Consider the following 22,228-nt stretch of genomic DNA (forward strand, 5'->3'; position numbering starts at 1 on the left):
CCCTACAGGCCGGGTCTGCCTGCCCCCGACCCCACCTGCGCCTTCGCGGCCCAGCAGCTCAAAGCCGTGTAGTTTTATTGGAGGGGGCATAATGGTCTGTACACAATAAATAACACGAATATAGGAACGGTGCCCTAGTCGCGGCTGGAGACGGGATGGGGCAAGACCTCGGCCGAGCCTTTGGCCTGCATCTGGACAGGCGAACGGCGGGTCCCCCGACCTGGGGCGGCAGGAGGCCTGTGGCTGGGGGCTGAGGCCCGCCCTGCCCTCAGAGCTCCACGCGCGCGTCGCGGTAGGCCCGGTCCACGGCCCACTCTGGCTGGGAGTCGGCGCCACCTTCTCGGGCCAGGCGCGCCATCTCCTGCTGGAACAGTGCCTGCCGAGCCCGGCTGGGATCCACATTGATCCAGTTGTTGGCAATCCACTTAGTGCCGCGTGTGACCAGGCAGCCCCCGTGCAGCGAGTAGTCATCCACGTCGCCCACCCAACCTAGAGAGGAGGATGGTGTGAGCAAAGGAGGGGACCAGAGGGACTCTAGGCTGTGCTGACCTGAGCTTGACCTCATAGGGGCCAAGGGCATGGCCAGGGTGGGCCCAGCTGCGCACACATGTAGGGGCAAAGTCTGGCCCCAAGGTCTCCTTGGGGCATGGTATCTCTCTCCAACTAATGCACTGACAAAACTACTGGTCTGAAACCAGCCTTCTTGCTCCTAGTCCTGTCCACAGCCTGAGTCAATGACAGATGTGTCCCCAGCCCCAGTGAGCTGGAAGGCTAGAGCATCACGGAATCCATTACAGACCTCAAGGTAACCCAGGAGGCTACACAGGTACGTGCCCCTGAAGTCACTGAGGATGGTCTTTTGGAGGCACCAGGGACAGAAGAACATTTGTAGGGGTGCCAGAAACATCCCACCAGGGTGGCTGTCTGGGCTGGGTAGGCTTCCCTCATGGTACCCTTGGCCTGGCCACAGGCCCTCACCTTGTCCATCAGGCAGGTAGTTGTACCAGAAGACTGCTGTGCCCTGCCGGGGCTTGACACGCAGATTCCCCTTGTCACAATGCCTCCGAGTGTCGCGGAGATCAACATCATCCTGAATCAGACTCTGTGGGCAGCAGGATGCTGGGGTTCTCAAACTGCCCCCACTGTACGCCCAAGGGCCAGGGCCAGGAAGCCAAAAGTGGCCAGAGGGAAACCAGTCAGAAGTGCCCAGGGGATCACTTAGGCGCATCATCCCAGGTCTGGAGGGGTATATACTATGATTGCCCAAGGCCTTGCCATCCCACCAGAGTAACAGCCTGGTTGGCCCTTACCATTTCATCGTAGGTTCTGTTGTCTGCTACAGGGAAGACAGTCTCGCCCCCACCGGTGACGTTGTTCAAATAAAACAGCACTGTCATGTAGCTGTAAGGCAGGGGGCCTGCTGAGCAGCTGTGGACACTCCCACGGGCTTACCTGTGGGCAGGATAAGCTGCCCAGGTTCCCAAGGGCAAGAGGGGCAGGCTGAGATCAGTAACACTGCACATCAGTGCCAAGATGTCCCTAAGCCAGTCCTTCCTCCCACAAACCCAGTCTCTATGTGTCAGACTGTTTTGTGTGATCACAGGTGCACTTCGCTAAATTGCATGGCTGGCAGGGAAAGGTATGCGAGCAGAAGCAGCACAACCATGCAGGAGGGCTGGCTGGGAATAGAAGGGGCTGACCCAGAGCAGTCACACGAAGGGTAGAGACCTGCTGACCTGCCCCCCTGCCTCAGCAGGGAAGGGGGACAAAGCTTCAAAGAGAGAAGCTGAAGCCTCCAGCAGTGGAGAAGAATCAAGACCCAGGGGAGAGGGGGGCAAAAAAAGCTGGAGACTCAGCCTTGCCCCATGCCTCAGAGCTCTGGGAACAAGTGTTACTGTCTGTGGGTACCTTAGTTTAGCCACCCCTTTCCTGCCACTTGGTAAACAAACTGCAGGGAAAGATGGGGTATCCTCAGACGGATGGCCCAGCGCTCCCCTGGCCTGACACCAGGGGTATACCGGTAGGGCAGGGCTGTGTTTATGTCATGGGAATGCCTAGTCTGGGAGTTGAAGGCCACCCCAGGTGGGAGGTACTTGCCGGCAGGAGGTCTCGAAGGGTACAGACTCATTGGCTACCAGCTTGGTATGGGAGCAGATGGTCTCTGGGTACACAGGCCCGCTGTCCACATGGGCATGGTAGTGGCCTCCCTCGCCATACCGCACAACCTGCAGTGGCTCACTGAGCTCCACGATTTCAGGTGACAGGCGGGTGAGGCGGAGCACCCTGGTGGACAGCAGGCATTCAGCTGAGCAGTCCCATGCAAGGTGGTGCCCTGGAGAAGCCAGACCCCGGACCTGCCACCAGCTCTACCACTGCCCAACTCCCCTGAAAGCCCCTGACATCAACCCCAGACTGGCCCGGTAGGAGCAGGAAGGGGTTACTCATCAGCCTTTCTCCCTGGATGCCAGAGACTGCGTTGGGTGGGGAAGATGAGATTTCCACTAAATTGGGAGTGGGGGTCACTCCCTCCAGGAAGGAGGTTGCTTATCTAAAACCCCTGGCTGCTCAAGGGCAGGGGGGCCTGTGGACAGAGATAAGACGTCATTTCTCTAATTAGCGAAAAACAAACATTGCAATCTATTTCTAATCCCAAATGTATATTGTTTGCCCACAATTAGGGTTAATTTGCCTTTGTTAATTGCCTGTCTTTTAATGGGTCCTAATCCCGGTCTAACAAGTAGAACTTAATCCTGAGTTGGCTAACCAAGTCTGTCCCCTTGGCCCCAACCAAGAACTTCTGTGTGGGCCCCACCAGACCTGCTCCTGCTGCGGTGCTCACCTCTGGCGGATGGCGCGCATGACGTGGTGGGCACCTTCGCCCTGGTAGAGCCACGTATGGTGGCTGTTCCGCACCAGCTCGCTGGAGGCCGCCTTGTGGCTCCTCATGTACTTGTGGAAGTCTCGAAGGTCCATGTCAGAGAACTCCTGCAGGCTCAGCACTCCTGCATGGGGCACCATCATCAGTGCCCGCAAACCCATGTACGGAGGCCACGGTGGCAGGCTGCAGCATCCTATCTACCCCTGGCTTCAGGCACCAAAGGCAGTGCACCTGTCCCCCAACCTGAACTCCTGGGTCAGATGAACCTGGCTTCTGTCACATCAGGCCCTATGAAGACCTAGGGAAGTTCACTTCCTCAGTTAAACCCTGATTTGGCCCCCCAAAGGAAGAAGCCCAACCCCTAGGCACTGGGGTGGCTCAGTCGGTTAAGCATCTGCCTCTAGCTCAGGTCATGATCCCAGGATTTGGGAATCCAATCCTGCATCAGGCACCCTGCTCAGCGGGGAGTCTGCTTCTCCCTCTCCCTCTGCTACTCCCCCCCCACCCCCGCTCGTTTCTCTCAAATAAATAAACAAACAAATAAATAAATAAAGCCCAACCCCTACTAGATTGGCCAGAGCAGGGTTGCCAAGCGAAGCTTGAATCATATGGCCAAGACCCTAGGCCAAGGACTGCCCCTGGCCCTCCAGCCTGGCTCTGAAGCACAGAGTGGCTACTCTCTGGTCCTCTAGAGGGTGAAGAAAGAGTAGTCAGTGCTGGTTTTTACCCAGGGCCTTCCATGCTAGAGTTTAATCTGGGGCAGGTCCCCAGGAGTTCCCTTATGACCTCAGGTCCCAACCTGAATGGAATATATCTAGCTAGCCAGTCTTGTCTGCTGGGTTACCATGCTAGCTCAACAAAGAAAGCCAGGCCACTCCCCCAAATGAGAACGCTCTCTCCCTGTTCCTGGCCAACCCACAAAGTAGAAGCTCCACTTTCTTGGGGTTCTGGAAGAATAGCTGGTGTCTGTTCCATTTATAACCTGGCCAACCCAAAGGAGAAACCCATTTTTTTTCTTCTTTTTTTAGGTAGGCTCCATGCCCCCAGCATGGAGCTCAGCATGGGGCTTGAACTCATGACCCTGAGATAAGACCTGAGCTGAGATCAAGAGTCAGATGCTTAACCAACAGCCACCCACGTACCTCTAAGGAACAAACTTTCTACTGTTTTGCCCAGATTTCTCTGAGAGTAGGGAACACAAGGCCTGTCAGCTTGTCACCAGCTCTGTACGTGGGGGCAGTAGCAGCATGATGCCCGTCCAGCCACAGGTCTTGGGCAGATCCTTCACTCTAGGTTGGCCAGCCACAGGACCATTCTTCCAAGTCCTATTTCACTATTGCACCTTCCCCATTTCATCCAGAGCTGAGTGATTACTACACCTCAGTAACATCCTGGTTGTTATTATCAAAGGAGAGTAGGGTACTTGCATGACAGCTCCCCTACCCAAACCACCCCCAGCAGTTTGCAGGACTCTAGGTAGGCAAGAAGAAGGCAAGATCTTAGACTAGAGAGGGTGTCTTCCGGGGGTAGACCCTGTGCCTGGCTGGAGAGAGGTGGATGGAACAGGATGAATGGCCAATCTCAAGCTGACCTCACTGGCCCTCTGCTCCTACTATACCTACTCTGCCCTCTGCCAGCCAGCAACTCTCTTCCTGTACCCTAGACTCTACCTGCTGAGGTCAAAAGGGCCTCCAAGAACTGCCCTCTAGACTGTCACCAAGGCAAATGTGAGGACTCAGCCACCCAGGAGTGAGAGCAAGGCTGGATCCTTGCCTCCTCATCTCTGGCTACTCTAAAAGCTGGGTATACAGGAGGCAGGAGGCTTCCAGGGACAGAACTGTGGCGAGGTATGAGCTCACCATCACCATCAGGGTCAGCCTTGATCGCAGAGTACATCTCCTGAATGTTCTCTGGAGTCATCCACCGTCCATTTCCCAGGCGAGTCTGGGCCAGGACCTAAAGCACAAGATGGTCCCTCAGTGGAGTGGCCCCAATGATGAAGAGCCACCAGAGCACAGACAGCTGCCCAGTTCTTGCAGTAAGGGCTAAGGGTTCCGGTGATGGGGTATGGTTGAGGACACAGGACAGAGCCTGAGGTCCCTGAGCTAAAGGGAGGGTAGGCAGAGAGGCCTACAGGCATCTGGGGAGGAGGCTAAGAGACCTGGGATAGCTAAGAGACCTATGGCCAGGCATTCCTGGCCCTGTTGGGACTGTGACCCACTCAGATACTCCAAGTAGACAGGGGAGGCCAAGGCCTGGGGCTTGCATGCGAACAGGCACCAAGGGGAAGCCTGGCCAGGGCATGATCACTGGGCTTGTCAAGACGACCAGGCTCAGTGGGGCACTCTGTATAAGTAAGGGACTCTACACCCTGCCAAGACCTGTCAGAAGCCTGGTGTGAGGGCCATGTAAAAGCGATATGCAGACTTTTGGCTACTAAGACCTGCCACCCCCTCCACCATGATTTTTGTGGGGTCCCCAGCCATGGCAGCAAGGAATCCAGACCACAGATGGCACACCACCCAGGAATTGTGGCAATAATGTCATCACCCCCAGGTGGGTTTCTCCTACCATCTTTTGGGGTTCCCAGGCCAGCAAGGGGCTCTCCAGGGAAGGAAAAGGGGGCCTCTGGGACTGGGTATGCCCCAGCTGATCTGAGATGGCACCTGACTTTTGGGGCCAGGGCTAAGCAGGCCACTAGAAAGACAGTTCTAGACACTCCCACCCTGTGCCTACTCCAGGTCCCCAGATCCCAACCTCGCGGAGCTGCAGGCGACCATCACGGTTCTGGTCCAGCAGCCGGAAGAGATCCAGCTGGCTGACCTGCATTGTGCCCATTGCCTCCTCGTATTCTTCAGTAGGCAGAATCTGGCTGCGCTGTAACCCCTTCATCTGGGCCAGGTGGATGATGAGCCGACATTCCTCATCACTCAGGAAGCCAGGGATTTCTGCCAGAAGAGGAGGTGGGTGAGGCCAAGGATGGAGCCAGGGTACCGATGCAGCCATTAACTTCCTCTCTGCCGAGTTCCTGGGGTACTCCTGTCCCCTGGTGGTCATCATGTCAGGACATCACATTCCCCTTTACCTCTACTCTGGACTCTAACCCCAGGATTGAGTTGTCCTGCAAAGGTTGGCCTGCATTTGGAACACAGGTTTTTGTCTTTGATGCGACAGCACACATTTCCCAGGGGAGCCCTGAGAAGCTTGCTAGAGCTAAGCTCACCCACCTTGGAGTGCGACTGAAGGCCAGAGGGTTGACATCCACTTCTGACTCGGTACGTATTTTAAAGTGGGTGATGGTGACTGGGTTTTGCTTTCATTTTTGCTTTTCAGTATTGATCAAATAAAAACAAAGTGTGAAACATTCAGTGCTGTAGGCCAGTCCTTGCCCTCCACTCTCCTGCACAAGTGGGCGCTGACCATCTGCCTAGGGCTGACCTGCCCAGTGCTGGCACATCTGTCAGTGGGGGTCACTTAGGCTTTTGGCAGATGCTCGGAGAAGATGCCCTAGGTATCCTTTTTTTTTTTTTTTTTTTTAAGATTTTTATTTATTTATGAAAGACACACACACACACACACAGAGAGAGGCAGAGACACAGGCAGAGGGAGAAGCAGGCTCCACGCAGGGAGCCCGACATGGGACTCGATCCTGGGACTCCAGGATCACGCCCCGGGCCAAAGGCAGCACTAAACCGCTGAGCCACCCAGGCGTCCCAAGCCCCAGGTATCCTTTGCTTTGGGAACAAGTGTACACTAAACGTCATGCCTCTAAGTCCAAGTAAAGGCCAGTCAGGCTTAGGGCTTGGCTCCAGTGGCTGGATGTCCCCACACAGGCTCCATAAGCAGCATGGTCCAGCTGGAAAGTGAGCCTCAGGCCCCAGGAGCCCCAGGCACTCTTAGACAGGAGCATGGCCCTGCATCATTCCCTCGTTCCTGGGAGAGAGGACTTCCTTAGTTGGGGAACAAGAGGCCCACCGAGGAACTGACTGGAGGCAGGGCCCTGCTGCCAGTGACCCCTCAGAACCGCAGAGTGGCCTACCACCTCTCAGCGTTAGACTCCCAGCATTAAGTTCCAGGCACTGCCAAAAGGAAGGAAAATGGCTGCCCAGAGCCAGGAACGGTTTTTAGTGGTTATCACAGATCACACTTAGGTGGCACAGACTCTGTGTCCTGTCCTAAGCATGTCATCAACTCCTTAATCCCTAAATTTACCCTAGAAAGCCAGGCCCCCTCGATTTGCCTTTCTTACCCATGAGGCATGGCCAGCACAGAGACATCAGCTACTTGCCTGGGGCCACCCAGGCTGTTGTACTCAAGTCCATGCTCACAACCATATTCAGCTTCCCTGGGTAGATGACTCAGATGTGATGACACTGAGGGCAGGACAAAGGTCCCCACCTAGGCCTGCTTGACCCTCTCCCAACCAAGCAAACCCAGAAACGGTGTGAGCCATCTCCTGGGGGTAGGGTGGGGGGTGCAGGTGCTCTGGACAATGGGTTAGAACAAACTGCTAATCAACAGCCACCTCCTGGGTAGCTTAAAACATAAATAAACAAGAAAAGTAAACCAGAAAAAGAAAAAACACAGGCCCAGGTTTCTTCAGTTTATTAAGTGCTGGTAATCCACAGGCCCAAAGATGCCACCAACCTCTACAGCCCCCTACAGAGTGCTAATCCAATGCAAACAGCCCAGGCCAGCACACTGGGGCCTAACCAGATGGCAGAAGGGGGGGAGGGTGTCCCAGCACCTGGGATCTGCACAAACACTGGCTCCTGGGGTGAAGGTACAAACTTATAAAGCCCTCAACCTCAGCCCATGAAGATCAAGGTAGACAAAGCAGGTGATGGATCAAGGGCTGTGGCTGTTAGTGGCACTGGCGGTGCTGTGGGGGGTCAGTGGAGCAGGGGCTCCCTGAGGCCCCAAACGGTGCATGCCCATTCCCCAAGCCACGGTGCTGTGCCATGACATTGGCTACACAGAGATGCGGCTGCCCAACTTGCTGGATCATGACACAGCGGCCAAGGCTCTCCAGCAGTCAGTCAGCTGGCTGCCCCTGATGGCCATGGAGTGCCACTCTGATGCCCACCTCTTCCTCTGCTCTCTCTTTGCTCCTGTGTGCCTTGACAGGTAGGACGGGGGCTCCTGGGTTACGGCAGAGGGACCTTTCCTCTGCCAGGGCCTGTTCACTAACCATTGCGGTGTACCTCTCAGGGCTGGGTGCTGACAGGGGTAGGGAGGGAAATGAAGATGAAGGATTGTCTTGTCAGGGTGTTCCTGGCACAGGGGAGCAGGTGCTCATGGGACAGAGGAGACATAGGCAGGGGACCATCAATGGTGAGCACCCTTGGTCTGGACCCTCAAAGCATCAAGGGCTCTTGAATGTCAAAGTATGGCTAATGGGTAGGCTGCTTTGGGTTGGAAGCTCCTCTCTAGTGAAGTGTGGAAACTGCTCAAGGGATCCTGGCAAGAGATGGAGCTCATCTGAGGGCCTTTTCTCCCAGAGTTCAGAGATCACAAGGCTGATTCCTCTTCCCCAGCCTAACCTCCTTCATGAATCACAGCTCGTTCAGTTCCTTCTCTGCAGAGTGAGGGACCTTCCCAGAGCCTCAGGGTGACCATGCCAGTAGCACCAAGAATGGGCTCCTTCAGAATCCAATGATCGGGCCTCTGTGCTCTTTGCCAACCCCAGCCCCGGTCAGAAACTGCAGTCTCCTGCAGGCCTTCCAGGGCAAGAGGGAGGGCTCTGCTTTCTCCTTCCAAGATGGGGGGTGAAGGCCCTTCGCATACACCCCTCTCTGCTGCACTGGATGTCCTCCCGAGCTGGAGGGGGGAGGTGCGCTGGAAAGCTGGAAAGCAGACAGGCCACAGGAGGACGGGGGTGGGGGGGTGGAGGGGGTGCATTAAGACCTAAGCGCTGTTAAGGGACATGCAGGGCTGAGAACTGTTGCTAGGTGACCAGGTGTCGTTGCCCAGCAACCGCAGAGTCCCAGGCTTGCCTCAGTACCAGGAGCGCGAAAGGGGGGGCATCCAGGAAGCCCGGTCCTCCTGAGCGCCCCGTCGCCCCCATCCTTCCCCCCACCTCCGCAGGGTCATAGGCCGCAGGCCAGCTGTGGGCCCACCATGGCCTGCTAGGGCTACCCCTGGCGGGCCATCCTGCACTGCAGCCGCTTCCCTGCTGAACACAGCCTCTGCCTCTGCGGTCTGCGGTCGCTGCTATTTCCAAGGGCTCCCGCCTGTGCCACCCACGTGAGTCCCCACAAGGCCTGGGAGCCGGGGCCCACCCGCAGTGCCCCACCCTCCTGAGCCACTGCCCGCAGGGTCTCGCTGGCAGGGGAGATGAGGAACAGGCCACAGGAGCAGGTCTCAGAAAGGGTGAAGGACCGGGGGCCAGTGAGAGGGCCTCCCCTCCCCCGTGCTGGTGGCCCCTCCCCAACTCCTGCCAGCAGAGCCTCACTAGGCCCTCCCCCCACCCCCACCCCCAGTGCTGTGGGCCAGCTGCAGGGACTGTGAGTTAGCTGCAGGACGCCTGCTTCACCAACGAGGTCCTGGACGTGCTCTGTGCCAGTGACTTTGGTGAGCCCCTAGTGCCCAGCAGCCCTTACACCCACCTTACAAGTGCCTCTGTTCCAGCTCCAAACTCGATGTAAGACAAATGAAAGAGGGGGCACTCAAATGCTTTATCTGGTTAGAGCTACAAAATAAATGCCTTTAATAAACGAGGCATTGCTAAAAACAACACACCCAACAAATCTGCTTAGGAGGGTGACAGCCAAGACTTCAGCTCTTCTCTAGGACTTGATTAAGAGCAGAGCATCAAAGAGTGTGGTTCAGCAGGTGGAGGGAATGAGGGTACTCCTAGAGACCCTGTGCATCACCCCACTCCTCTGATCCCATTCAGCAGTGAAGGCAGACTCTCCCAATGCAACGGGACATCCTTTGGTCTCTCAGACTGCCACCTGGACTCCGGGCTAGAGGTGCTGAAGACAGGCCCACCGCCTGCTGTACAACGGCCCCTACTCTGCATCACTGGCTGCAACTGGATGCCATGTGCGTGCACAATGTCTTGCGAGGAAGGCATGCTGGGACCTACGTGCTAAGTGGGGAGTGCAGGGCCCTTGGTGGCTGGTAACCACAGCCTATGTTTGGAGCCAAGGCCACCAGAATCTGCAATTGGCTGTGCACAGGTGGTACCATCACTAGTGCCCAGAACAGGGGTTAATACAGGCAGAGAGAGCCTGCCTCGGCCTTGGCATCAGCCACACAAAGCACGCGCTGCCCTGGACACCCATAAAACCCTCTATCTTCTGCCCTTCATGGATATTTGCAGACCAGAGTCCAGAGAAACCCCAGGAAAGGCCCAAGCGGGACAGAAACCCACTTTGGTGGTCACAGCTAAGGGGTCCCTTCTTGCCCAGACACAAAGGAGGCTGGCTCTCTGGCAGCTGTGTGTGCTGGGTACACAAGACCACCTTTCTGTCCTTCGCAGGCCTGGGATGACAGCCTGGCTAATGCCCACAAGCCCCAGCAGCCCCAGCAGTCTCAGGGCAAGTGCAAAGCCTGTGCTCACCCTGGGCAGGATGCTTCTCATCAAGCCCCACAGATTCCATTTTATCTGTCTGACCTTTACTGAGTCCCTAGTTCCATCACACTGCAGGCCCATGAAAAGCACTGGGGTGGGGACAAGTCCGTGCAGAAAACTACAGTAAGCTGCTTACAAATCTGAACTTATATACACACAGAGTTCTTTCCCTATTTCTGGGCCTCCAGTGTTTGTCAAGAACACAGTGGTCTTAAGTAACTGCCTAATTGTTTTCTTGAGCTGACTTGGAAATCCTATGATAAAGCAGTCATGGTTTTAAGATAAATTGTTTTGTGTATTGTATTGTATTACTCATTTACCATAACTAGTTAAGAAAATGGGCTAAAACTCTTTTTGGCCTTCTGGAAGTGCTCCTGCTGCTCTTGAAGGAAAAGCCAGATTAGAGGGCACCTGCCCAGGTGGTGGGAGGTCACTCTGAGCAAGCAGACCAGTGCTGGTCTGACTGAGTGCCCAGTAAATCCCTCCAGCCAGCCAGTCATGACCAGGAGTAGACACGACTCCACCGGCTGCTGGCTACACAGCCAGCACAAATCAGCCTCCCCTGCACGCAGCTCACCTTTAGGGAAGGGTACAAATGACAAATAGAGAAGACAGTCTCCAGTGATGCTAAGTGCTGAGAAGAAAACCAAGCAGGCTGATACAAAGGTGTCTGGGAACCTCTGAAGACCAGTTTGAGTTCAAGACAGGTCTCTGAGGAGGGGATGTGTGCACAGAGGCCCAATGGAGCGGAAGAGACCCTCTGTGGGAAAAGCCAGGTCTGAGCCTTCTGGTGGAGGGCACAGCACATCCAAAAGCCCCAAGGCAGCATGAGCTTGGGGAAAGCAGGAAGTGAATAAGGGGTAGCAGGAGATGAGGGGACCAAAGGAAACTGAGGTGAAGGGGAAATCTTGGGAGACTTTTAAGGAAGAGGGTGGTAAGACTGATCTGTTGTTTAAACACAGAATGAGGGTGGGGTGGAGGAAGAAGTGAGCCTCATGAAAGGTAGAAATGTCCCCAGAGAGATGACAATGACTCAAAACTGGAACATCTCTCTTCTGAACTGAACAGGACGAAGTCCTCAGCTGACTTCTGATGGTCCAAATCCTTGCGAAATGCCTACCACAGTCAAGCAGGTATAGGGCCAAGCACTCACAGTGGGGCCTGAGTGGCCCAGGTTCCACTTGCCCCAGATCTTTAGGGACAAACTTGGGAAACAGGGAATGTTTCCCAAAGGGAGAGACTGGTTGCATGGGATATTCCCCATGGAGTGGTGGGGCTCCCTCCCCTACAGATGTGGGCACTCTGGGATAGAACCCATTCCCCTTGCCCCAGCTTATACCCTGAACACCCACCCCTCAAGCCCTGGCACCCCCCGCCCCCCCGAGGCTGAGAGTCACAGGTCTGGAGCCAAGGGCAGGCAGCAAGGCAGAGGTGGCAGGGCCCACAGCAGGCCCATTATCCCTGGCCTCCCTGCCTGTATAGGGCGGCAGTAGATGAATAAACAGGAAGCCACAGAAGACCAACACTGCTCCTTCTTGAGGTAAGGCTTCCTTCTTTGGATCCATCCAGCACCACAGCAGACAGGGGCTGCTCCTCCTCCAACATCCTCTCCCTGTGCTCTCCCTGCCTCACAAGTGAACTGCCTATAATCAGCGATCTTTTCTTCATGTGGCTCACCTTGTTTCACCATGGGGCAAGCCCCAGGACCCCCTGGGTGAAACCTGGCGCACCGTCCACCAGCAGACTCAAAGTCAATGTAAAAGTTTGAGAGAAAATGGGAGCCACAGCTGGAGGCTCTTGCTGCAGCCACCCAATTCTCCCAGCCATGAGCTTTGTAATTTGTACACAGACCCATCTGACGGCCTAACCAGACCTGTTTACCTCGTGTCACATCTCTCCTGCGGCCTATAATTTGCAGGGTTTGGGTTTCTCATTCTCTGCTCTGCAGGACTTTGATGCAACAGCTACATGTTAGGGGGTGAAGGGGACAGTTATGGCCTCATAACCTTTAACCTAACATATATCTGAATTAAGTGCATACAGGTCCCCAGAAAACTGAGAGCACAACCTCTTTAGACAGGTCTGTTCATGGCCGTGTAGCAATAAAAGGGTGAGTGCTGTTCCCTTTGCCTGTATCACCCTTTCCTGACAGCCACCTGGCTTGATCCCATAGCTCCTAGAGGTCTTTACTTAAATATCTTTCACAGGGACGCCTACCTTGGTCACCCTGTTGAGAGTTTCAACCACAGTTGAAATTCTTTTTTTTTTTTTTTTTTTTTTTTTTTTTTTTTTTTTTTTTATTGGTGTTCAATTTACTAACATACAGAATAACACCCAGTGCCCGTCACCCATTCACTCCCACCCCCCGCCCTCCTCCCCTTCTACCACCCCTAGTTCGTTTCCCAGAGTTAGCAGTCTTTATGTTCTGTCTCCCTTTCTGATATTTCCCACACATTTCTTCTCCCTTCCCTTATTTTCCCTTTCACTATTATTTATATTCCCCAAATGAATGAGAACATATAATGTTTGTCCTTCTCCGACTGACTTACTTCACTCAGCCACAGTTGAAATTCTATCTTATTTGTCTGCAATCACTTATCACCATCTGACATGCTATACACATTTGTTTGTTTATTGTCTGCCTCCTTATTCGAATGTCAGCTTTAGGTGTGTGTGTGAGTGTTGGTGGTGTTTTGTTTTTATTTTTCCTATTTTGTTCAAAGCTGTCTTCCCAGCACTTAAAATAGTGCATGGCACAGACTTCAACCTTATGCAGTAGTAATAATAATAGTAACAATATTTTAGAGCCCCTCCCACAACAGGACCAAAATAACTATTTCTCCTTGCACCGCATGCACGTGAAATCATTCTCATAGGTCTAGCCATAATCCTCAACCAGGGCCCTCTGCCCCAGGGGTGATAGCATGTGCTCAGATGCTCTAATTTGGTTCCCAGTCCTCTCCTTAAAGCCCCTAACCCACACAATCCCTCAGCAGGCAGGAACAGCCCAAGGTCTGCAGGTAAGTGTGTCACTGAAACTAGGTATCCAGGGCTGGGTGGGCAAACCTATCCTGGGCAAGGTCATGGGTCTGGGGAACCCCACCTTGCAGACTCTGGTAGTCTTTGAAGGACTTCAGAGTCTTCATGGCATGTTGGGTACAGAGTACAGGCTCTAGCAGCAGGCTGCTTGGGTTCTAATCCTAGCTTTGCCAGGGTACTAGCTGTAGGAGTCTGGCCAAGCAACTACAGCTCTCTGTGCCTCACTTTCTCACTGAGGAACCTGAGGGTGGGATCCACACCCACCTCACAGAGGGGTTGTAAGAATGAATTGAAATGATCATATGAAGCCTAGCACATAACCAGAGCTCAGAAAATGTGAGCTTATGATGCTGGTTTCAAATGAGGTCACACTCCATGGAAGGTTTTGCCTACTTATGGCTGAACACAACTCCATCCTAAGAACCCCAGTGCTGGTAGCTAAGGCTGGTGCTCCAGTGGGCCAGGTCTGGGGACGCCAGTTTATCTACATTGGACACCTTCTCACCAGTCCACAGGGCCCACCTCGGCAGTGAGATTCCTCCTGAGGCACTGTGATCAGCTAGGACGTGGTCATCGGTCTCTCCCACCCTCCCCCAATTCCAGAATGTGACAGAATTAATGATGGCAGGCAGTGTCCAGAGGTGGTTTCCAATGAAGTGTTTAGACAACTGCCTCAGGGTCATAAGGCCCAGCCCTGTAATGGAAGATACGCTGCAGAGTAGGAGTCGGAGAGGAGAGCGTGGAAAGGTCGTCCTGTCACCCTATTATGGAGGTGGGGGTTGGTAATTCACTTGGGGAAACCTTTGGGTAGAAAAAGAGCTACTTTGAAGCAGCCATTTTCAAAACAGAAGTCACGTGGCCAACATGAGCCTCCAGGCGCCCCCAAACTGCAGCCCCTGGCCCCTCCCGGGAGTGCCCTGCGGACTTACCGAAGAGCAGCGGCTTGAGGCTGAGGGTTCGGATGAAGTGATCCCTGTCGGCGACCAGCTGGACCTTACGCTCGTGCCCCACCTAAGGGAAGGGAGCACCGCGGGCAGCTCGGGCCCCAGGCCGCGCCGCCCGAGCAGGGGACGGGCGCCCGGGCCCGGAGCGCGACGAGCCGGGGCTGCGCGCGGGGCAGACGCAGGGAGGAGCCAGGAGGTCGTGGGCTGTCGGCCGGGAGGGCCTGGGGCGCGGCGAGGCGAGGGTCCTCACCTTGATGCCCTCGAGCCGGGCGAGGGGACCGAGGGTTGGCGCGGGCCCGGGGTCCTGGGCGCGGCGCTGGGGCCCGGGGTCGCTGCTCTCGTCGCCGTTGCTGTAGTGCACGAAGAGCAGCAACGCCAGCACGTTGCCCAGGTACAGGTGCACGAACACCATCAGCACCAGGAAGTAGGCGCGCGAGCAGATGCCGCGGGGCTTGCACAACGGCCGGACGGGTGCGTCCTCGCAGTCGCCCAGCGCGGCCGCAGCCCCGGTCCGCTCGTGTCCAGGCGGCGCCCACTGCGGACTCACGGCCTCGGGCCTCGGGGCCGCCGCCGCCGCCGCCGCCATGGCGCCCAGGTCGCGCGCACGCCCAGGGGAGGGGCCGCGGGGATGCCCGCGCCGCGCCGTCGCCTGGACAACCGCCGCGGAGAGGGCGCGCGCCGCGGTCTCTAGGAGACGGTGCCTGGGGATGCTGCGCCCGCCCGCCCCGCCCGCCCCGCGCCGCGCCGCGCCGCGCTCCGTCTCCCTTGCGCCTGGACCCCGGGCCACTCTGCAATTTCTCTTCCCGGGCCGGTTACTGTCAGGAGGAGACGCACGTCCCCCAGGGCAGAAGCCGGCCGCGCCTCCTCCCCTCAATGTAGATGCTGACAAGAGCAGTACCCTTAGAAGAAACCCCATTAGTAGTTTCTCCGTCCCCTGGTTAAGATACACTTCCCTCTTCTCCAAAAAGTATGATCTGCGTTTTCTCGCTGCCGGGAGTGGGGTGGCAGTGTCGCGGCAGTGCCAAGAGATGACTCAATAATGCGGCGGTTTGGGGTTGCCGCGGAGGCCGACGACCGCGCATGTGATGGTGTAGGACCCGCAGCTCTCGGCACTGGCGCTCGCCAGCTTAGAAGGCCAGGACTGGGGCGGCCCGGGGGGCTCAGCGGTTTAGCGCCGCCCTCGGCCCGGGGCCTGATCCTGGGGACCTGGGATCGAGTCCCACGTCGGGCTCCCTGCATGGAGCCTGCTTCTCCCTCTGCCTGTGTCTCTGCCTCTCTCTCTCTCTGTTTCTCATGAATAAATAAGTAGGTCGGTGCACCTCACAGGGAGGCCTACAGGAGTCAGACCTTAAGAAGACGCTGCCTGGGACGCCTGGGTGGCTCAGCGGTTGAGCGTCTGCCTTCGACTCAGGGCATGATCCTGGGGTCCAGGATGGAGTCCCGAGTCCGGCTCATTGCGAGGAGCCTGCTTCTCCCTTTGCCTATGTCTCTGCCTCTGTGTCTCTCATGAATAAATAAAATCTTAAATAAAAAAAAAAAAAAAGCAGCTGCCTGATATGCAGGGTTGCATACACTCCTGGACAGTGGGATCCAGGCTGGAGTGGTCAGAGAGGGCTTCCTGGATGAGCTCTGGCACCAGGAAGCTCAAACTCTTAACAATAACCTGCAAGGCATGGAAGCAAGTGCTCTGGTGCTTAGGCGCACAGGAACATTTCTTGCTTCAAAGCTGGCACAGGTGAAAAGAGAGAGAGGCACTGTTCTATTAGGAAGGGACTATTCTATAATTGAGATACCGTTGCCTCAGAGGAAAAGTAGACAAGATTGGGCCCGTTCAGGATGGTGTCCCCTCAGATTACCACCAGGTATGGAGGTGGGAGAACATACCAGTGGCCAAGTGCCAAACCCTGGGCATATTCATGCTCCCAGCTCTTCTAGTGCTAGATTATCCTCAGAGCTGCATGTGCTCCAGGGCAGAAGCCAACCCCTCCAGGTGTACATGCAGACAAGAGCAGCACCACTGAGGCAGGTCTCACTAGTGGTTTCCCTTTACCTTAACATGTCTCTCTCCTTCCCATTCTATTCCAGGAAAGTGGAGTCTGCATTTTCTGGTCTCTCCAATAGAGCAGGCGAGGGGATCCAAAGGCAAGCCCATCTCCTTCTCTCAGAGGTTCTGCACACAATCACAGGTTTCACCAGTGCTCAAGCAAGTTGGCACATCCAATCATCCAGTTACCCTCAGGGACCATCTTGTCAATCTCCTTAGGATACTACAGAGAAACATTGCCCAACCAAAGGAGACATTCTGGACATTTCTAAGGGAGAAGTGGAGGTGGTGGTAATGGGAATTGTTATGGTTCAGCCAAAGGTGGGATGCTGACCAAACACCATCAGTGATCCAGCATTCTGCTTCAGATGGAGTGGGAACTGACAGCTCTGCAGGTAATCAGGAGAGCCTGGACTCTGTGCATGGAGGTAAAGATAGAGAGGCAGCAAGGGCCTGGCCCCTGCTCCTTGAAATGAATTCTAAAACACATACATAACATACAAACACAGAATGATCACAAGAGGGCAGCCCGGGTGGCTCAGTGGTTTATCGCCGCCTTCAGCCTGGGGTGTGATCCCGGAGACCCGCGTCGGGCTCCCTGTGTGGAGCCTGCTTCTCCCTCTGCCTGTGTCTCTGCCTCTCTCTCTCTCTCTCTCGGTCTCGAATAAATAAATAAAATCTTAAAAAAAAAAAAAGAGAGAGAGAGAGAGAGAATGCTCACAAAAGAAATGTTCCTGATTCAAATGGGAAAAAATTCTATTACCTGCTTAGGAGCGTCCAAATTTCCTGCAGCTTGTCCTTAATCCACTCGAGTTAGGTCAGAAGTCTCACAACTTCCAAGTGCATAGCACAATCAAAGCAAGTAAATTAAATCAAAGCAAGTAAATTGTCCCTCGATTGTATTACTTTCCTAAATGTTTTTATTTTTTTTAATCTCCTAAGTTCTTTAATGTGAAAAACACCAACCCACCAAGCCACAGTTTTACCAAGGATGAAGGTTGAGACCCATTTCCTCTTTAGCCTTTTAATATTTATAATTAGATCACCACAAAATCCTCGTATTCCTTATTTTTCTGAATCCCTTTCTCCCATATTCTTATCTATTGTATCCAAGTTGCTTATGCCCACTGCCATGCACCATTCCTTCCCTAACCATCACTAGACAACAGAAGGCAAGCCTGTTGGGGCACTAGGGGTGAGGGGGTGGGCGGGTGTGCTCATTGTCTAGTTCTGCTCCACCTGCTGTTAGTTGTGGGAATTTCAAACCACATCATAAACTGGAACTTGGCTTTTTAAAACCTATGGCCCTTTTGCCACTTAAGGGCCATAAGGTTTCTTTTTTTTTTTTTTTAAAGTACGCTCCACACTCAATATGGGGCTTGAACTCATGACCTGGAGATGAAGAGTCCCATGCTCTACCAACTGAGCCAGCCAGGCACTCCATTTTTAAATTTATTGTTTTTTTAAAGTAAAAGGGCTGTAAGATTTTTCACCCTCAGGCTGGCTCACCTCACAGGGATGGAAGTCCCACCTCAACTGCTGATGTAGTCACATCTGGGCCTTGGGCTAAACAGTGTTCCAATCTCTATTACAAAAATTGGACATTTCCAGTTTTTTTTAAAAAGAGATTTTATTTATTCATGAGAGACACAGAGAGAAAGGCAGAGACATAGGCAGAGGGAGAAGCAGGCTGCCTGTGGGGAAACTGGGGGACTTGATCCGGGGACTCCAGGATCACACCCTGAGCAAAAGGCAGATGCTCAACTGCTGAGCCACCCAGGTGTCCCATATTTCCAGTTTTTAACAGCAAATATTTGTTGTTTTACTAGCAGTGACCTTGGGCAAATTACTTCCTATTTTGTGTACTGTGACTGTCTTGTGGGGACTTAAACTGGGCTAACAAGCCAAGATCAAATAGCTGTCCTCAGTACCCAAAATAGGGCCCAGTATAGGGACACTACTGATTGTTGCACGAACCCTTGGAGACTACGTGGAAAATCCCTCCTCTAGACTTTGCTAGAATGTGTTATCTTCTCTTGTTCATGGTTTTTAAAAAAAAATTTATTCATTGATGAGACACACAGAGAGGCAGAGACGTACGCAGAGGGGGAAGCAGGCTCCTCTCAGAAAGCCTGATGTGGGACTCGATCCCTGAACTCCAGGATCAGGCCCTGAGCCAAAAGCAGAGCTTAACTGCTGAGCCATCCAGGCATCCCTCTTGCTCATTTTTAAGATCCCCAAGGGTATGGTGCCAAGGCCATGGGACCCTGTCCATTGATCAACGGGAGTGACCCTTCACCCTGGGCCTTGCTGCCTCAGTGAAGACATTCACTAGTGACCAATCCCATCTGTGCTCATGTTCTGGAGGCCCTGAGAGGGTAGAGTCCATGGACCCTTTGCATACCACTGTATGCCCAGGTGCCATGCATGGGGCTTGGCACACCAGAGGGCCAAGGATGAGCAGCTGTGGAGTTCAGACTGGTAGTATCTAGGGCCTCTTTCACCTTGCTGGCCCCAGACGTACTTCCCAGAGCTTTAAAGCCTTCATCCCTGAGCAACTGAAGTTGCTGCCACCACAGATGTGGACCCCCTCAATCAGAACCCAAACTCCCTTGGGACGCCTGTATGGCTCAGCGGTTAAACACGTCTGCCTTCTGCTCAGGGTATGATCCTGGAGTTGGGGGATCAAGTCCCACGTCGGGCTCCCTATGGAGCCTGATTCTCCCTCTGTCTGTGTCTCTGCCTCTCATGAATAAAATCTAAAAAAAGAAAAAAAGAAAAAAAAGAACACAAACTCCCATTTCCTGTCCTCAATCCTTGGGATTAAACTCTATACACTCAGGTTTCTGTCTAGAGTCCTATCCTTGTAACCCCAGAGCCCCTCTGAAGCCACCCCCCCACACTAGGCGTTCACATCTGCTTTGGAAGGACCCAGGGGGGGATTTATTCTGCCACTATCTCAGGATCTATTTGTGGTAGGGGGAATGGTTACGCCCTGCAACCCAGGGAGGGAGAGGAAAGCAAACACTGCCAGGATATTCCACTTCCCTCCGCAGGTGCCCTCAGAAAGCTAGAGAAGAAAGGCAGAACAGAGGGTCTCAGTGGGACCTTCACAGCTCTCTAGAGGAGGGGGCTGATCACCAGGAAGGCCCTCATTTGGTACTCACCGGCCAGAATCCCTTGGGGTGTAGGCTCAGGGGGTAATTTGGAAGAAAGACTCTACACAACTTTATAATCAGAAACTTTATTTTGAATAAACCACTCAACATTGAGCAGATGACGTTGCCTCAACTTTTTCTTTGAAGAAAACAAAGATATATGGTAAATTCATGAAAACATTGTGCCTTCCTTTATCTTCTATCCTTTGTAGGGCAGAAAACTCTGCCTGACCTTTCCCATCTTCCTGATGATGCTGGCGAAGGATAGCCACGGGGGCACAAAAGGTTCTCCACAGGTCAAGGGCTGCAGGCCACAGTCTGGGCACAGAACCTCCTACAGCTCCAGTGCTTGGGGCCACAGCTGGGAACAAGTGCACTATGTGGCAGCTATGCAGTCCAAAAAATGCCCAGGGATGCCCAGGGTGTGACTTAAGGCGCAGAGCTGCAACGCCTCTGCCATGGTGGTGACACTGAAAGGAGTAGATAGAGAGGTAAAGGCTCTAGATGCCAGGATCCTCCTTCAGTGAGCTCCCTGCTGTTCCATTTGCTGCACTCCTAACTTGTTCTCCCACTCCACTCCACAGTCCCTCCCTTGCAGATGACAGGAAGAGACAAAACCTGGGGGGTGTGGGGGGGTGGAGGCAGGGAGCCTGCAGCCAGCTGTGTACCCCACAACCCCAAGAATCACAGCTGTCCTGTGTCTTCAAGAGTGATTCAGTTTATAGCTAACAGGGTACCCAGGAAATTGCTGACTGAGGTGAAAATGTCTGAACATCAAAGAACTTCCGACATAATATTCACAAGACCTCCCAAACAACTCTTTCAGGAGGTCAAGGAGGCCCTACTGGGTACAGACAGCTCTGCTAGCCTCAGAATGGAGGCAATGAACAAAGCCACAAAAGCCCCAAGAATCACAGATATAACTTTTAAAAGGCCCACAGGACTAGGTTCAGAATAGGCAGGATCTCACCAAACTACTTGTTTCTTTGCAGTCAACTATGCAAAACCTGGCCCTCTCCCCTGGTCAGCCCTTCTAGCATAGTAGCTGGGACCACAGACCAAGGACCCTCCTGGCCTCAGACTCCCAGACCCCAGAGATGATGTCCTCCAACAGCTAGAGCCAGGCAGGGGCAAGAGCACCCAGCCCCCAGAGCAGCCACAGAACACATTCCAGATAACATGAAAACTACTTGTGCAAACAAGGCCCCTGAGCCAAGAAGACCTGTGCCCTTGGGAGGGCCATGCTGAACTTTGACCCTGAAGTTCACCAGAGAACAGTGTAGCAGGACCATGTTAGGTATGGATAGGTGTGTGTGAACCTAGTTAGTTACATCACTGGAACACTGGCACAAAAGCAGGGACCAAGGTAAAACAAATTTATTTTGGGAAATAAATTCCCTTTAAAAGTAGATCTCTATTTTTAGGAGACAAAAGAAACCACTGCTGAACTCATGTCCGCTGGTCTGGAGGGCCACAAACCTACATATGCTCTGCCGTGGGCTCTGGTCTCAGTAGCCAGACCTGGGTAAACCTGAAAGAAAGATGAGCCCACAGACACCACAGTGCCATCGGAGACAACACCACTTTGTGACAAGGCCCTTTTCTGTATTACATCCTCACTTCAAGGTAAGGCAGATGCACCTGACCACAAATGGCTCCCAAAGAACCAGGCAGGAAGCATGTTGCGATGCCCTGTGCTCCATGCCCATTACACAGGCCAACTCAGTTCCCTACTGTCTGCTACCCACACTCTTCCCTTGAGACACCAGCTGCGGCCAAACACATGAGAGTCTGGAAAACAGAGACCACCACCCTGGGCCCTCTTGCAGGAGACATTCTGAGGCAGGGTGGGCAGGCAGCATATGTTACATTCTAAGTAAAATAGCTAGAGGGTAAAACACTCCAATGCCAATTTATTTTTAAAAAGGGTTCTGTGTAATTCTATGGTTTGCCTTTTTTTTTTTTTTTTTGTAGAATTATACAACCTTTGAAAATTACATAAGTTGTAATGATCTAATACTATTAATAGTCATTCAGAAAAAACTTTCCCTCCCTCCCAACAACCATCCAGGGGGAATTAAAAGTCCTGAAAAGAGGCCAATTCAACATGGCCTCTACCCTGGTAGAAACAAAAAGCGAAAAGATGAGAAGAAAACAGAAATGGACTAAGAGGTGTGTGGCCAGTGTCTGTCAGGAGTGGGGCCCTGGCTGTTGCCTGAGGTGGTGAAAGGCAGAGCCTGCAGCATGCAGTTCAGCAGCCGGGAGGCCTCGCAGCCACATCGTCCTCACTCCAGCACGTCCAAGTCCCAATCTAGGTGTCATGGAAATCCTTCAGCAGGGTTCTCCTCCGTTGCTCTGCTATATGCATCTGGTTCTCTAAGTCCTGCACCAGGGAAGCAAGATGGTGCTTGCATGGCCCAGTCCCCAAGAGCATGGAGCGGCCACAGCCACACCCACGACACCAGGGGCTTCAAGGGATCAGAGGCACTGCCCTTCCCACCCTTCTCCACAGCAGCTTCCAGTCCACATGCTCGTAATGACCCTATCCTCTGTTCACATGCCAGTCCTCCCTGGCCTGCAACAGAG

General features: G+C 53.8%; 2 protein-coding genes and 2 long non-coding RNA genes across 6 annotated transcripts in view; 2 read left to right on the plus strand and 2 right to left on the minus strand.

The window, feature by feature from the left end:
- Positions 1-58: 58 nt before the first annotated feature.
- On the minus strand, positions 59-15,041 carry P4HTM (prolyl 4-hydroxylase, transmembrane). Its single transcript, XM_077859010.1, has 9 exons — positions 14,691-15,041; positions 14,426-14,507; positions 5,636-5,826; positions 4,738-4,834; positions 2,840-3,002; positions 2,098-2,283; positions 1,311-1,401; positions 979-1,102; positions 59-489 (listed from the first exon to the last, which is right to left on the minus strand). Exons 1-9 carry the CDS (start codon positions 15,024-15,026, stop codon positions 269-271), a joined length of 1,491 nt encoding a protein of 496 aa, XP_077715136.1. The 5' UTR covers positions 15,027-15,041; the 3' UTR covers positions 59-268.
- Positions 8,821-10,743, plus strand: LOC144290116 (uncharacterized). The gene is made up of 2 exons (XR_013357944.1): positions 8,821-9,124; positions 9,780-10,743. It is a non-coding gene; the product is annotated as an uncharacterized LOC144290116 (long non-coding RNA).
- A 128-nt stretch (positions 15,042-15,169) lies between the features above and the next one.
- Positions 15,170-20,029, plus strand: LOC144290125 (uncharacterized). Its single transcript, XR_013357948.1, has 2 exons — positions 15,170-16,879; positions 19,541-20,029. It is a non-coding gene; the product is annotated as an uncharacterized LOC144290125 (long non-coding RNA).
- Positions 19,713-22,228, minus strand: part of ARIH2 (ariadne RBR E3 ubiquitin protein ligase 2) — a 54,172-nt gene continuing 51,656 nt past the window's right edge. For all 3 annotated transcript variants that reach the window (XM_077859012.1, XM_077859013.1, XM_077859015.1), the window contains one exon: positions 19,713-22,025. In XM_077859012.1, coding sequence (XP_077715138.1) covers positions 21,954-22,025 — 72 coding nt within the window. In that variant the 3' untranslated portion in view covers positions 19,713-21,953. The remainder of the gene's footprint in view (positions 22,026-22,228) is intronic.

This window comes from Canis aureus, chromosome 19 (genome assembly GCF_053574225.1).
Source record: "Canis aureus isolate CA01 chromosome 19, VMU_Caureus_v.1.0, whole genome shotgun sequence".
Lineage (NCBI taxonomy): Eukaryota > Metazoa > Chordata > Mammalia > Carnivora > Canidae > Canis > Canis aureus.